General features: G+C 43.9%; 1 protein-coding gene across 2 annotated transcripts in view; it reads left to right on the forward strand.

The window, feature by feature from the left end:
• Positions 1-15,551, forward strand: part of DOCK5 (dedicator of cytokinesis 5) — a 291,277-nt gene that overhangs the window by 103,596 nt on the left and 172,130 nt on the right. For both annotated transcript variants that reach the window (XM_030201825.1, XM_030201826.1), the window contains exons 6-8: positions 10,525-10,673; positions 14,000-14,135; positions 14,322-14,479. In XM_030201825.1, coding sequence (XP_030057685.1) covers positions 10,525-10,673; positions 14,000-14,135; positions 14,322-14,479 — 443 coding nt within the window. The remainder of the gene's footprint in view (positions 1-10,524; positions 10,674-13,999; positions 14,136-14,321; positions 14,480-15,551) is intronic.

A 15,551-nucleotide genomic window follows, 5' to 3' on the forward strand; every position in this document is an offset into this window, starting at 1 on the left:
GTGAAGTCCATCTGGAGCCTCTAGCTTCTAGTTGCTTAGAGACACAGGAGCCAATGCAGAAAGCTACTTTGGGTTGTTAATGAGTGGTCTACCTGCTCATTACTGGCCAAACCATGTAGAAAGAGTTTTAACTTTACAGTTAACTTGCGTGGTAGACATCAATGCACAGCATATTAAAATGCATGGAAAGGAGGCTATTAGTTAATCCACACAATGCAAAACTGTGAGCTGATGTCTGCCAGGTGAACACAATGCAAGAAATCTACCACCAGGTCTACAGCAGCTTGGAAAGGTAAGGAGAGCCCCCCCACCCCAACATAACTTTGTGTCAGTCCAGTGTACACCCCCCCATACTAAAAAAATATCCCTGGTGTCTAGCCACACCCCATGACCTGAGCCAACCTGACCCTTCCCCTTTTAATCCCTGGTGTGTATCACCACCCTCTTACCTGATACAATTAGACTCTCCCCCCCCCCCCCCCCCCCCAACTTAAAAATAAAAATTCTCTGGTATCTAGCAATCCCACTTCCTCCCTTAACTTAACTGACCTGACTGCCCCCCCACCCCAGTGGCGTAGTAAAGGGGGGGGCATACCCGCTGTCTTAGCTGGGGCGCCACCCAGCAGTAGCACAGCAGTGATGTGGTTGGCAGGAATCCACGAGCCCTGCCAGCTGAAGACTTCCAGCATCTCTCCTCCCCCCCCCCCCCATTCGGTGATGGGGGTCTCTTAACTGCATTTTTCCCTGCCCTGGTACCTTCTAAATCTTTCTATTCTTCACCAGCAGTGAGCAGAGACTCCTAGCCACTCCTGAGCCCTCCCTCTGAAGTAACTTCCTGTTGGTGAGACCATGAAGTTACATCAGAGGGAAAACACGGAGCTGGCAAGCAGCAGGTAGGAGTCCCTGCTCACTGCTAGTGAAGAATAGAAAGATTTAAAAGATACCAGGGAGAGAGTTCAGTTAAGGGATGCCCCATTTCCGGGGGGGGGGGGGGGGGGGGGGGGGATGGGGTGTGGGCGGCATGCTGGTTGCCAGCCTCCATTACTAGTCCACTTCCATCCTCCCCACTCGCAACTTAAAAGTTTAAAAACAAAATCCTTGGTGTCTAGCAGCACCCTGTACCCCCTGATCCGACCACATGTCCAGCCAACACTAAAAAATATCTATAGTGTCTAGCAGTACCCTCACCTTCACGAAACCAGGTATTTTTTTTTTTTTAATGTTAGGTGGAGGTGGGGTCAGGAGGGGCAATGCAGAAAGCTACATGTTAGGGGAAGGGAAGGTGGATCGGATTGAGTCGGGTGCTGCTAAACTACCAGGCATTTTTTTAAAATGTCCCCATTCCTGTCAGCGCATGAGTCAATCCCACACATACTCTAACAGGAAGAGGGACATTTTGCAATGAGCTGTAGGTTACTGCTGTGATTTTAATGTAGCGGTAATTTGCATGGTGATTGAATACTGCGTCCCACAGGTAATTTTTGCCAAATGCTCTTATTAGAAGCTGTGTGATCATCGGGTCCCACATGGGGCTTTCTGCATTGACTCCACAGTGCCATGAAGCCTGCAGAACCCAATTGTGATCCCATTTCTATTACTCTCTGTGGGCTAGATTTAATTAAAAGGTGCTTCTGCATTCATATGTGCTAATACGTGTCACGTTCTCAAAACTGGAAACTAGGTTGTGAGCCCTTGGGCCACTGCCGAGGAGTGGCAGTGGCAGGCAAAACCACCCTACGCTAGAAACAGGGCAAATCTCAGGCAAGCAGTTAGGCTTCACCTGCACTTGGCCACTTTTCACCAAGAGTTGAGCTCTGGGAATCAGGTGGCCGGCAGGACTTGCTGGACAGGGCAGGACTGGATAACAGCAAGATAGCCCAGGGACTGAGGGTCAGAGGGGAAAGGGAGGAACATGGGCAGCAAGGCAGGAGACTGGGCAAGGAAGGGAAAGCTAAAGGGCAGAACAGAAAGCTGCAGAACAGCCACTAAACAGGGAACAAACACTGACTAACAAGACACAGAACTAAGAGCTGCAAGCAGCCCCAAAGCCAGAACACAGACAAACAGAAACTAAACACAGAATTACAAACAAGAAACCAGGCAAGGAAAGCAAGTAAAACCTAAACTAAACTAAACACAGACTAACTAGAAACAGGCAAGAATCTCTGGCAAACAACCGGACTAGCAGATGTGCAACAAGCATCAACATACCAGGGCCTTAGACGCAATGCAAAGGCAAGCAGAGAGATTTCAGAATGGCTAATAAGCCCTGCAGCAGCTGAGGCTTCAGCTGCAGCAATCACCAGGCAGCTACGAGTGCTGTGCAGGGTCAAACAAGACAGACAAATCTGGCAGCCTGGAAGATCTGGACTGGACTGTGCTAAAGTCTGGACCGGGTAGGAACAGCAAGACAGTCTATGGCAGTTCATAGCAGCCACCGGTTCTGGCCACCAGAGGGCGAGGTGAGCACAGATGTGACAATACGGTTCATGTGTGTTATATAGCACAGGCCCTATTTTGTGTAATGAGACCTATTTAGATATTTGGCTCACATGTTTTCCAGTTGTAGCTCAAGCTGGGTTACTTTCTGGTACACTAGGTATATACATGTCCTCAGATGGCTCATAATCTGAATATATACTTGAGGTAATGGAGGGTTAGACGACTTGCCCAAGATCACAAGGAGCAGCAGCAGGATTTGAATCCTGGCTTCCCTGGACCCCGGTGCTCAAAGCTCCTGCTCTAAAGTGAACAGTGCCTATCACATACTGCACTAACAGCGCAGAAAAATAGCCCACTAATGCTCATGCATTGAAATTATGTGCATGTTGTGAGACCGAACGTAAGGGGGAGGAACATGCCTGGCACATGCGCACAAGAGTTTTGCAGAAAGCGCAACTCTTGTGCACATGCTCAGACAAACCCTGAAGTGAAGCACACATCAGCGCTATTCGTCTGTTCCTTTAAATATAAGCTTTTAAAAAAAAATTTTCACTTGAAAGGCTTATATTAGACAACAGGTGCCAATGTGTGCTTTCACTTTTGGATTTACTCGGACTCGCACAAAATTCTTTCTCAGTACTGCCACTTTCAGGCTTGCACCGGCTTCCTTATACTTCCAAAGAAATCAAAACCAGCAGATTTTAAACTGAAAAATCAAAACAGATCCTCTCTTCAAATCCCCTAATGCTAGCTCCGAGCTAGCAGTAGGTTTCCAGTGGTAAGAGCAGGGTTTGTTTGTGCACTGTTTTCTGAGCATTGGGAGGACATAGCAAATGACCTCATTAACATCTACATTTAGATACCATTTGCGGCTATCTCTGGCATGCACGTTGTTTCCTGCACTAATGTCCTCTAAGCATTCTGTGCAGATTAAAGCCAGTTCTACTCCAGCGCTAATCAGCTGTATCGTCACCGGTGATAGGTTCTGAGCATCAGCCCCTTGGTTCTTAGCCTGCTGCTCTGACCATTAGACTACTCCTTTCCCCTCTCTAATAACACTCATTAACAACATTAGCATGTGTTAATTAACATGGCTGCACACTTTAATAGATCTAGCCTTGTGTGATCTTGAGCGGTTCTAGTCCAGTGCTAATTGGCTCTAGCGTCGTTGTTAGGTTCTGAGCATCAGCCCCCTTGGTTCTTAGCCTGCTGCTTTGACCATTAGACAACTACTCCTTTTCTATCTGTGATAACACTCATTAACAATTTTAACATGTGTTAATTAATATGGTAGCACACTTCAGTAGATCTAGCCTCGTGTGATCTTGAGCAAGCTGACCAACCTCGCCCCATTTATCCTGTTTTAGTTGTCACCTTTTCAAGGTGGTGACCTCCATAATTGCAGAATGTTTTGTTGTGCCGCACTGTGTACACTGTGGCAGAGATCATGGAAAAATGGTTGTGTTTTGCAGTAAGTGGTACTGGTAATTTAAAACACCTCATTTCAATCTTACTAAGACTGAATAATGGTTTAATTCACCTGGAAAATAGGTTTCTTTTCCACTTGCGAAAGCCAGTAAGCTTTTCAGCTGATTTATTTCATTGGCCAACATATCCAAGCCAGGTTTTTACCTCGATGAAGTAATGAGAGAGGCAAGCGACAGTACTGCAATTATGGTGAGAGAGAGGTCTGGTTCCTAGCTTTTTTTGCTTTCTTGCATTACTCAGTCTGAAAGTGTGAAACCTTTTAGAAAGGAGGATGATTCAATCTCTGTGGTTTTGCTATAGAAAATGTATGTAAACCAGATTATAATTGGGTATAATCAAGATCAACGCTTTTTGACTCTTTGGTACATTCTAGTCAAGTTGATTCATCAAAATCTCTGTAGTGGTCTGTGGTTGTCATGAAAAACAGATATTCAGCAAAAACCTAAAACATAAATGGATTAATATTCAGCAGGAGTTAACCGGGTAGGCGCAGATCCCAGCTGATTAACTCCTACTAACTGGGTTTGGGGCAGTTTGAAATCGTGGCTTGTGGCTGGCTGCAGGACTTCAAAATGTGACACACACACAATCAGGTTTCAAGTAAAAGTGAAAGCACTTTATTTCCCTTGTGTACATAAATAACAAGCCCTGTTTCCTCACAGGTTTGGTACTTCTACTAAAGTCTTTTCAAGCACAATCACAGTATCAGTAGCCTGTCCTTGACATAGCTGCACACTTCAGTATGCAATAAGCTTCTCTAGCATAATCACAGTTCCAAGGGATAATTGGCCTATCTTGACAGTCTTCAGTTACCTCTCATACAATCCTTGGAATCCCTGGAGGCATACTCTTGAGGCTTCTTACAGCACAAGATGCAAGTGTCTGAGGGCCACTCCTCTTCCCTGGGAACTCTCCTCAGGTACTTCAGCCCTGGAAGCAGTGTTGCCAGATGGAAAAAAAATTGTCACGCCCAAAGCCAGCCCAAAACCGCACAAAGTCAATTTGCATGTGAATGACATCATTAATAAATATTAATGAGTCAATTTGCATATGAATGTCGTTAATAAATATTAATGAGTCCATTTGCATACAAATGACGTCATTAAGCCTGCCTCCGTGGGACTTCTACTGGCCGCGGCCATGGGAAAACCAGACGGCCAGCGGCCATGGGGGAAAAAACCGCAGTGGGCGAAAAAAACGCCGGTGGGGCTTAAAAAAGCCGCCCAAAATCCCGCAACCTGCACGCGGTGTGAAAAAGCCGCAGTGGCTCATGGAAAGGAGCCCAATTGGGTGAGAAACCCGCAGCCCTGGCAACACTGCCTGGGAGGATCCTTGCTCTTTTCTGCCAGAGGGCTTTTAACTTCCTGCTCTCTGCTTGAGCTTCCCTCCTGGCCAGACAGGCTAACATACCTATTCTTAAGGTGGCTCTGCTTCAGTGAAAGAGTGTTTCAAAGGAAACCCTGCCTTGAACCACTCGCTTGATATTCAGCAAAAATCTAAAAAAATAAATGGATCAATATTTAGCGGGAGATAACTGATAGGCAGGGCTCCTAGTTGATTAACTCTTACTGACTGGGTCTGAAGCAAATATTCAACATCATGTAACTCGAGGGGTCGCTGAAAGTCTACACAGATTGCTGTGGCACTATCCAGGTAGTGCTAGAGCGGCCTGGGGGCACAGCAAAGGCAGAGTGAGAAGTTACCCAGGCCCCGCTGATGTTCAGTACTGGTGCCCTGATCTCTATCTGGGCAAGGTGAACCACATAAATAGCAATTCTAACCTGCTATTCCATTACTGACACTAAATATCAGCAGTACCTGAATAAATTTTGGTGGTTGCTGAAGACCCAGGTATTCAGCACCAGTGGCCAGATACAGCACGTAAACATGTGCAGCCCCAAAAATTTTTCTTCAGATTGTTTCCCATGTTTTTATGGGAACTTCTTATTTTTTGTGGGGGAGAGGGGGAGGTTTTGAATTTTGTCATTATATGAGCAGTATCATTGGTAGTATGCCTGTTATGATCCTACTGGGACAGGCAGGGTAGCAACTGGGTCTCGCTCCTGATTGGTCATGTCAGGGATTGGGTGGAAGTCTGAGGCAGCTGACGTCAGATGCCAGACCCTATTTAAGCCTTCCTCTGCCTACATAGGACACTCTAGTGTTATTTTCTTCAGCTGTGAACTTACCTTGGCTCTACATAGTCTGTGCTTGTGGCACAGTGTAAATTCCCTTTGTGTGGTTGCCATTATTCTCTTTGTTTGTGTTTGTTCCTTGAGTCTGTAGGAGTCTGCTTCCTCTGATTGCTTTGCTGTTGTTCAGCTGCATGCTGCTTCTTTGTGTGCTCTGCCTTCACCCTGTCCTGCTGTGTTTGCTGGGTGAGTTTGTGTGGGAACTTACTTCCTTCATTTGGGTTTTCCTTATCTGTTTGGTTCTTGTGAGCTATGTAGCTTGAGCTGTCTCTCTATGTAGTCTGCTTTAACCCTTTACCTGCTGTATCTGTTGTTTGGTTCTTGTGAGGACTACTTCTTGTCTTAGTTGTGTAGCTTGAGCAATCTCTCTGTGTGGTCTGCTTTTCTCCCCTTTACCTGCTGTATCCATTGTTTGGATCTACTGAGAACTGCTCCTTGCCTAGCTGTGTAGCTTAAGCTGTCTTTCTGTGTGGTTTCCCTTTTACCCTATACTTGCTGTAGCTTTTGTTTGGATCCTGTGATGGCCGCTCATTTGTTTAAGCTGTATGGCACAGCTTGAGCTGCCTCTCTGCATGGGTTCCCTTATTCTGATTGTTGTTTGTATCTGTGTGTTTGGTCTTGTGACCTTTTGGTGGTGACTGTGTGTGGCACAATGTGCGCGGCCTGAGTGCCAGTCCCTTCTGGGCCTTCTCACTGTTATTTATTTCCCTTCCCTTTTGTGTGTTTGGGTTCCAGTTCAGCCTTGCAGCCCATATGTTTGGACTCCGAACGTGTGGGTTCCAGTTCGGCATTGGGGCCCTTACGAGTGGTCTATTTCCCTTTCTGGTGGTGCTCACTGGTCTCCCTGAGTGTGCCAGGATTTGTAGTCTTTGTTTCTGTATAGCGTAAGCTCAGTCTGCCCTGGGCCTCAGCCTAGGTCTGTCCTAGGACTCTGCCTAGGCCCAAGGGCTCACGATCAAACCTAACAATGCCCTCTTTTGGAGTAAGCGCACTCTTCTAAAAGTGAGCGTACTCTGTGTAAAAGGTATTGCAAATTTTAATAAACAAACGATAAATGATCTAGAAGGCCCTAACTACATGAATAATCTCATCGACCTCCCAGCCAGAAATAGATCATCGTCTTCTCGTACTTACCTCAATTTACACCTTCCCAACTGCAAAGGTATTAAATACAAGACCTCCTATGCATCCAGTTTCTCCTTTTTGGGCAGTCAGCTTTGTAACGCTCTGCCAAGATCCATCCGAACAATCAACAACCATCTACCATTCAGAAAAATGTTGAAGACCCATCTCTTCAAGAAAGCTTACCCTAATGACCCAACGTAACTTTTTAAACCCACCCACATGATTCCTGCCCCGACGATTATTATACCTTTGACCATGTCTCACAATCTCCTTATGCTCATTCCTCAATCTCTTCCTCTCCATCCTTCCTACTCCTTACCCCTCCCAATCTCTTCTCCTTTTGCTCATCCTATCTTTGTTTACCTCTCCATGATCAATTTACATATCCTCAAAACCCCACTACTACTATGTTTACTACAACTTGTAACATTCTCCTTCAAGACTTTGTAATTCTATTTACTATGTAAGCCGCATTGAACCTGCTATGTGTGGAAAAGTGTGGGGTACAAATGTAATTAATAATAACAATAATATGTTAGATGAAAGTGAATCGAGAAAGGAGAGAGAAAACGAATGTGCAGTCTCGTGTTCTGAGTCTGAAGTAGACAAAAGCGAAACGGTGGCATCTGTGCCACTGCACTGGTGTAAGGCCAGAGGATTGAGAAGGATGCTGGTGAAGGAACCTCAGACAGGTTTTTGAAATAACCCTTGACAAAATCAGCAAACATCTGCTGAAGAAAAGAATGAGAATATTCTGGAAACCAAAGAGAAGTTGATAGACTCATCAGCTACTGTAACCAATGGATCGTGCAGACATGGGTCAAAGTCCTGTCCTCTAGAAGAAAGGCTTTGGATTGGATGGTGTCCAACACTACTCCTATAAAGGAAATTATGTTGGATGGACAAGTCCTTTGCAGTATCAGAAGGCTCGAAAGAAGTGCTAATGCTGTGCTGTTTGTGTAGTGTAGAAAAAGGATCCGTGTACCTCCTCTTAGTAGCAGGATTGTCTTCACTGATGCTTTGTCAGCTCTATGTCTGCAGTTGATGAAAGCAGTTTTTCCTCAAGCATTTACAGGTTCTGCAATAGCGGCTAAGCTACCTGGAAATCTTGGGGGGTACTCGATCTACTGTAACCAGTAGAGTAGCCAGAGTAGCAGACAGCAAATTTTGGGTGGCCTATGGGAAAAATGAGTGGGAATGAAAATGTCCTCTCCATTCCACTCTCTCCCCCCCCCCCCCCCCCCCCCCAAATTCAACTTAAAATATAAATACCTGAGCTGGCAGAGATCTACAGACTCCTTCAGCTGAAGTCATTCTCCAAAAGCACTCAGAACTTCCTACTACTGAGCCCAGCAGTCCGTGGCAACGTTCAGTTTTTGGCAGGTTCTAAAACTCGACTTCAGTGACATTGCCAAGGCCCATACTAAGGGAATCAACAAATACAGTGTTGAAAAAACAGCTGTTTTTAATGTTTTAGGGGAGACCTGGTTTCGTGTCTGTTTGGCTGAGTTGAAAAAAAAAACTGAGGAGGCTGCTGCATGCAGAAAAGCACTTCACTTGCTCAGAACTTTACACTAAGTTCTGAGCTCTGATGATGTCACCCACTTGTGTGCCTGACTGGGTCCTGCTTGTTGACAGAGAAACACCAATCCACTTGAATAAGAAGGCACTTTTTATTTACTAATGGAAGCCCTTAGACCTGACTGTGCTATTCTCTAGATCTGACTTCTCCGTTAAATCAAACCAGAGCAGTGTTTCAGCCACACAGCTCCTATTACTTTTCTAATAGTAGTGAATTTTACACTTTAAAAAGCAATAGTAGACTTTTGATGGGGGTGAAAAATATAGAAAAACTAATTCCAACAAACCTTCTACTTTTACACTATCAGATAAAGTACACAAATGTTCTTTAACAACGTCCCCGTTTTTAAAGACTCAATTCAGTTCCCCATGCAAAAGCTGCCTTGAAAGGGCCAGTGATTCATTACATACAACCCTTTTTCCTGGATCAAGCTTCTCCTGATACCCAAAGCCTCACTGCGGGTTTACAGTTTCTAGCAAGTGGAAGGCAGCCCATTTTCCTGGTAAGACTGCAGTCAGAGATGAATTTTCTCCACAGAATAGCTGTGTGGTGGAGTGCAACTGCTGTTTTGTAAAATTAATTTGCCTAAGGGGGAAACCGTTTTAACTCTGATCATCCCTCTATGGGTGGGAGTGACCTAGTGAGAGTTACATGAGGAATGCAGCCTTGAAAAATATTCATAGAAGACAGTGTTTTACCCTTTTTCTCCATCCCTCTGACCCTCCCACAATCTCACCCTCTTTGAGAGACTTAACCAGCAACAGATGTTAGACTATGGTAGTATTGTACCAAACTGTTAATCAGTTTTTCTTTTTTATTTAATCCAGTTGCTCAGGAGTTAATACTTGGTTGGAGACCAGTTTTATTTAATACTTTCCATTATAATTATGGTGGTGGCTGTGGTTACTATGATACTTTGTGTGTTTAAGTGCTTTGAAAATGAGCCCCTTATGTGTCTTCATAAAATACTAGCACAAGTCCTACTGTGGGCATTTATGGCAGCTGGTGTAGATGTAAGCTTGTAAAGTACATGTGTATTTTATAAAATACGAATACACGCATAAATTGTGACTTCACCTATGATCTACCCAAACTCCTCCCCTGAATATAACAAATTTGCTTGTTATACTACTATAATATTTCTTCATTATCATGTTGCCCAATATCCTACTGTAATACTAAATGTATATTTTCTAACACATTTCCATTATTCACGATGTATTGTAAGCCACATTGAGCCTGCAAAGAGGTGGGAAAATGTGGGATATAAATGCAATAAATAAATAAATAAATATTACAAATACGCATTTACTTGCACCATGTGTACTTTTAGGTGTAACCTAATTTTGCCAGAGGCCTTTTATGCATGTAAATCAACATTTTAAATGCAGAAAAGGTTATAAAATTGCTTCATTAATGAGCAAGATAAATATCCATTGTCAGCTACTTCAGTGGTGCCCAAACTGGATCTCAGCCCCCTCCCCCAACCTCACCTAGGTAGGTGGGTTTTCAGGGTGTCTTCAGTGTATGGAGATATTTGCACAAAGTGAAGGCAATGCTTGCATAATTAACTAATGCATATTAATTAGGGTTATTCTGCAAACTGATTGCAATACATGAAGCACTGGTTGAAGAGCCATAGGACGTGAAACAGGTCACCAACTTCTACTTGTCTTGTTTCTGTGTGTCTGTCAGAACAACAGGAAGACGCTGTTTCGCCATGTGCAGCAGATGATTTATAGCCTGATTGAGTGGCGGTCCCAGATCCTTTCCGGCACGCTTCCTAAGGATGAGCTCCTGGAATTGAGGAAGAAAGTTACAGCTAAGATTGATTATGGCAACAGGTATGGGGGAGGAACTCCTAGGGAACAGCTCAGCCCAAAGACTACTTTATTAGAGTTACTAAAAGAGACCTGCAAAAGTTTTGCAAAATAATAATTTATTTGCCCCCTCCCATTCGTACTCCAGTCCAAGTGCATTGACGTTCCATGTCCCCCTGTCCTGCTGATATTTCCCTCCACCTAAATGGATCAATCTAGCCTTTTCAGTTACCTGCTCCATATGTTGGAGGGTGTGCCTGTGTGCTAGCTTGCATTTGGGCACTCTTCTGATCCTAGATAGACAGATGTCACTTGTAGGTACAATTCTGTAACCTAGGCACTCTCATATACTTGCTCATTTCACACATAGTAGGATTTATGCGTATTAAGTATGCATTTTTGCATGTAATTGGTAGCTTGGTGCCTAAGTGCTATATATACCTGCTTAAGTTACAAGCATGTATTTGTGTTTGTGGGGAGGGAGGTGGCTGTACACAGGAGTGGACCATGGACAGGGCATAGGCAGGGCTCCTATTTACAGAATACTAAGTATTCTTAGGCACCAATTCTATGGCTGGTATAAATGTTCATGCCTATATATTAGGAACATTAGGCCCAATATTCAGCCGGCAGCAGCAGTGCTTTTGCTGTCCACCACCTGTGTTTAACACAGATATTCAGTACTGAGCTATTTCCAGCAACCAATATTGAATATCTGGGGTTTTTTTAACTGCTAAAAAGTTAACTGGTTAAGCTGATATTCAGTGCTATCCGGTTAACGTTTTAGCAGTTAAAGATAGGCTTGCTGAATATCCAAGGTTCAGCACCAATATGCTGGTCAGCGGCTGTTTCTGAGCAATTAAATAGTTGTGAGTATTGGAGGGTGGGGGGGGATTAATACCCAGTTATGCTAATATTCTATAAAGGACAATGGGTGCCTATAAGTTGTGAGCAGTTTTGGGACTAAAAATGGCCAAACTTGTGGCCCTTATGTATGTTGAGGCTGAAAATGGGCCCAACACTGCTCTCTCTCTCTCTCTCCCCCCTCCACTGCCAGGTCAAGCATTGCGCGCGCGCACACGTTCTCTCTCTCTCCCCTCCACCACCAGGTCCAACACTGCTCCCTTTCTCGCTCTCTCTCCCCTTCACTTCCAGATCCAGCATTGCTCTCGTGCTCTCTCTCTCCCTCTCCACTTCCAGGTCCAACATTGCTTCCCCTCCATCATTCCTTTCCATTATCCAGCATCTCTTTCCCCCCTCCAGTGTGCAGTTCAGCATCTCTCACTTCACTCTCCCCCTGCATGTGGTCCGGCATCTCAGCCTCTATCTCAACCCCCCACCCCCCACACATACACCATATACCTTCAAACATTTCTTCTAAAGAGCAGCAGCAACACAGCGATACACCTAGGCCACCTGCAGCCTGCTCTGGAGCATTCTCTCTGACACAGCTTCCTGTTTCCATAAACGTGGGACGAGCTCTGGAGCCTAGGTGTATTGCTATGCTGCCGCTGCTTTCTAGAAAACAAGTTTGAAGGTACATGGGGGGAGGGGTCTGAGGTAGATGGTGCTATACAATACTGCAGGTGGGTAGAGGGAGGGAAGTGGAGGGAGATGCCAGATCATGCTGCCAACGGGGGTGGGAGGGGAAAATTAATTTTATTGAAGGCATTTTAACATCTAAATTTTTTGACTTATACACAAGTATTTATGGCATTTTCCTTTATAGAATGGGCTTCTACTGTGCACCCAGTTGCAGAGCTGCCCCCTATAAAAGCAATTCTGTAACAGGGTGCCTACAATTAGGAACCTGTTGAGCCCGTATAGGAGCCATATTATATAAAGGAAAGTTACCACCTACTTTACTTCATAGAGTCCTAGCATAAACGGGTATATTGACACGTAACATTTAAATGTAAACACACCAGCCATTGAGCTAGTGTAAGTGTTAGCATATATCCATGTAACTGACAGTATTCTGTAAGTGATATCTGCCCGAGCTCCGCCCATATGTACGCCCCTTGTTGCAGATATGTGCTATGTACATTAAGGACCAGATTCTATATTTAGCACAAAAAAAAATCAGCGTGGATGGAAAACACAGCTATGCATATTCTATAAACCGCATGGTTTATAGAATATGTGTAGCACTGTCCAGATGACTAAAATTTAGGTGCAGCCATTTACACCAAAGAAAAGCTGATTTAAATGCCCATGCCTAATTTTAGGTGCAGAACGGGTTATTCCAAAACACTGTGTGCAAATTTTACCAATGCTCAGTACCCACTTATCCTGCTCCCATGACCACGCCCACTTATGAGATCCACGCAGCAGAATTTACACGGACTCCGTTATAGAATACGCTTAGCAAGTAGTGTGTGTAAATTCTAATTAGTGCCAATAATTGCTTGTTAACATTCTACTACTACTACTTATTGTTTCTGTAGCGCTACTAGATGTATGCAACGCTGTACACTGGACATGAAGAGACAGTCTCTGCTCGAAAGAGCTTACAATCTAACTGGGAAAGACAGACAGGACAAATAAGAGATAAGGGAAAATTTAACTTTACTATTGACCAGCTCACTTAACAGAGAAGAGTAATCTCTAGAACCCTGTTCACTAATATTGACAGTAATGGACTAAGTTTGACCACCCTCATTGCTTGTGACAGCGAATGAAAATATAAAATTAACACTAAGCATTTTTCTTGCTAAGGAAATTCATCAAATACATAGTTTCTAGGAAGACATGTTTCTTTCCCTGGAATGTTACTAGGCACTTGCCAGGGAACTTTGAGGCCCTTCTACTAAGCCGCGTAAGCATCTACACGCGCCCAACACATGCCAAAATGGAGTTACCGCCCGACTACAGCATGGGTCTTGTGGTAATTTCATTTTTGGTGCGCGTCCAATACACGTGTCTGACAAATATTTTTTATTTTCGGGCACGCATAACAGACGTGTGCCAAGTGGCATTTGACACAAGTAGGTTATGACCGGCCAGATTCTTTACCGCTAGGTCAATGGCTGGCGGTAAGGTCTCAGACCCAAAATGGATGTGCGGCAATTTTGATTTTGCCGCATGCCCATTTTTTTTACAGGCATGCTAAAAAATGGATCGGCGTGCACCCAAACCCCGCGCCTACACTACCGCAAGCCATTTTGCAGCGCGTCTTTGTTAAAGGACCCCTTTGAATATTTTAAGACCTTCATTTCAAAGACATTGTAATACATATATCATCTGTTCCAGTTGGGTTGGCGGCTGTTGAGAGTGGGGGGAGGTGGATTGATGATATTTTGATTGCTATCAGGATTCTAATAAGTATTTGTAACTCAAATCCTTTGCAGGATTCTGGGATTGGACCTAGTTGTGCGGGATGAGAATGGAAACATCCTGGACCCTGATGAGACCAGCATTATCACCCTCTTTAAGTCACATGAGAGTGCCTCAAAGAGAATTGATGAAAGGATCCAAGAGGAGAAGGTAAAGCCCTTTCTCTCTTGACATTTGGGAACTACTTGAAATCAAGTGAACCAGTCTCATAAACCCTCAATTTAGTACACTATGATATTGAGCAGCTGATTGGTTGAATGAGTATGGGTCACAGTTGGGTTAAATTAATTTCATACAGGTATGCTATTTATGTGTTTTTCTTTTTCTTTGGCGTAGTCCATACTGCAAAATGTAGAACTCCGAAGGCAGTCCATATTTAGCACAACGCATACCTACAGCCTGTATGTCAACCTCAAAAACTTTGTGTGCAATATTGGGGAAGATGCTGAGCTGCTTATGTCTCTCTATGATCCTGAGCAGTCCAGGTTCATCAGGTAAGATATAATCTCCAGACCTTTCTCTGACAGCTGATCAGACAGAGCCACATATACTTAAAGATCACCTAGACGTAACCTACCAACTGTACTTAGAATAGTAAAGTTTTTTGCCCTGTTTCTCCATTTGTTAGGATTTCTTTGTTCATCGATCTTTTCAGGTATGTTTCATTGGGGAAAAGTGATCATCATAACTGTTACTGTATTTACCTGTCTGTTCGTACATGTGCACAGATTGAGGGCACCTTTCTAAGATGGATCTGGCTAAAATTTAGAAGGACAGTCTCTTACTGGCTCTCCTACCAAATTCACCTGCAATAGATTTAATTTAACAAGGACATTTATATTTCGCTTTACCCTTCAGTTGAAGGCGGATTGCAAGCATGTTTACAAAATATAGAATAAAAATTTCCCTAATAAACTTCACCAGCAAATAAAACATTACCCTTTAAACCCTCAGTACAGCAACTTCAAATTAAAAATTCATACTTAAAACAAAAGCCAGGTTTTCAATTGTCTAAAAATCTGATAAGAAGAAATCTCTCTAAGATAGCCTGGCAAAGAATTCCATAAAATGGGTCCAGTAGATATGCTGGGAGACGGTTTGGTCTGAAATTTGTAGGAGCAAAAATGCTGCAAGGTTCCTATTCTCTCAAATTATTTCTCTTGATATCTTTTTATTCTTTCCAACACGATGGAATGCTGAAAAAAAATTATTGATAAGGAACAGACAGATACACAGATACTTTTGATCAATATGCCTGGGACAAAATATCTCTCTGAAAACTTAACAAAATGGGATCAAAATTGGCATGGGAGAAAACTGGGGAAAGACCTATCAAGTTTGAAACTACCCCCCACCACCACCAAAAAAAAAATGTCCTGGTGCATTTCAGCCGAAATTGGGTGGCGGAGCAGGTGGGGGAAGAGAGGTTGGTGGTTGGGAGGCGAAGATAGTGGAGGGCAGACTTATACGGTCCGTGCCAGAGCCGGTGATGGGAGGCGGGACTGGTGGTTGGGAGGCGGGAAATACTGCTGGGCAGACTTGTATGGTCTGTGCCCTGAAAAAGGC

This window comes from Microcaecilia unicolor, chromosome 4 (genome assembly GCF_901765095.1).
Source record: "Microcaecilia unicolor chromosome 4, aMicUni1.1, whole genome shotgun sequence".
In the NCBI taxonomy this organism is placed as follows: Eukaryota; Metazoa; Chordata; class Amphibia; order Gymnophiona; family Siphonopidae; genus Microcaecilia; species Microcaecilia unicolor.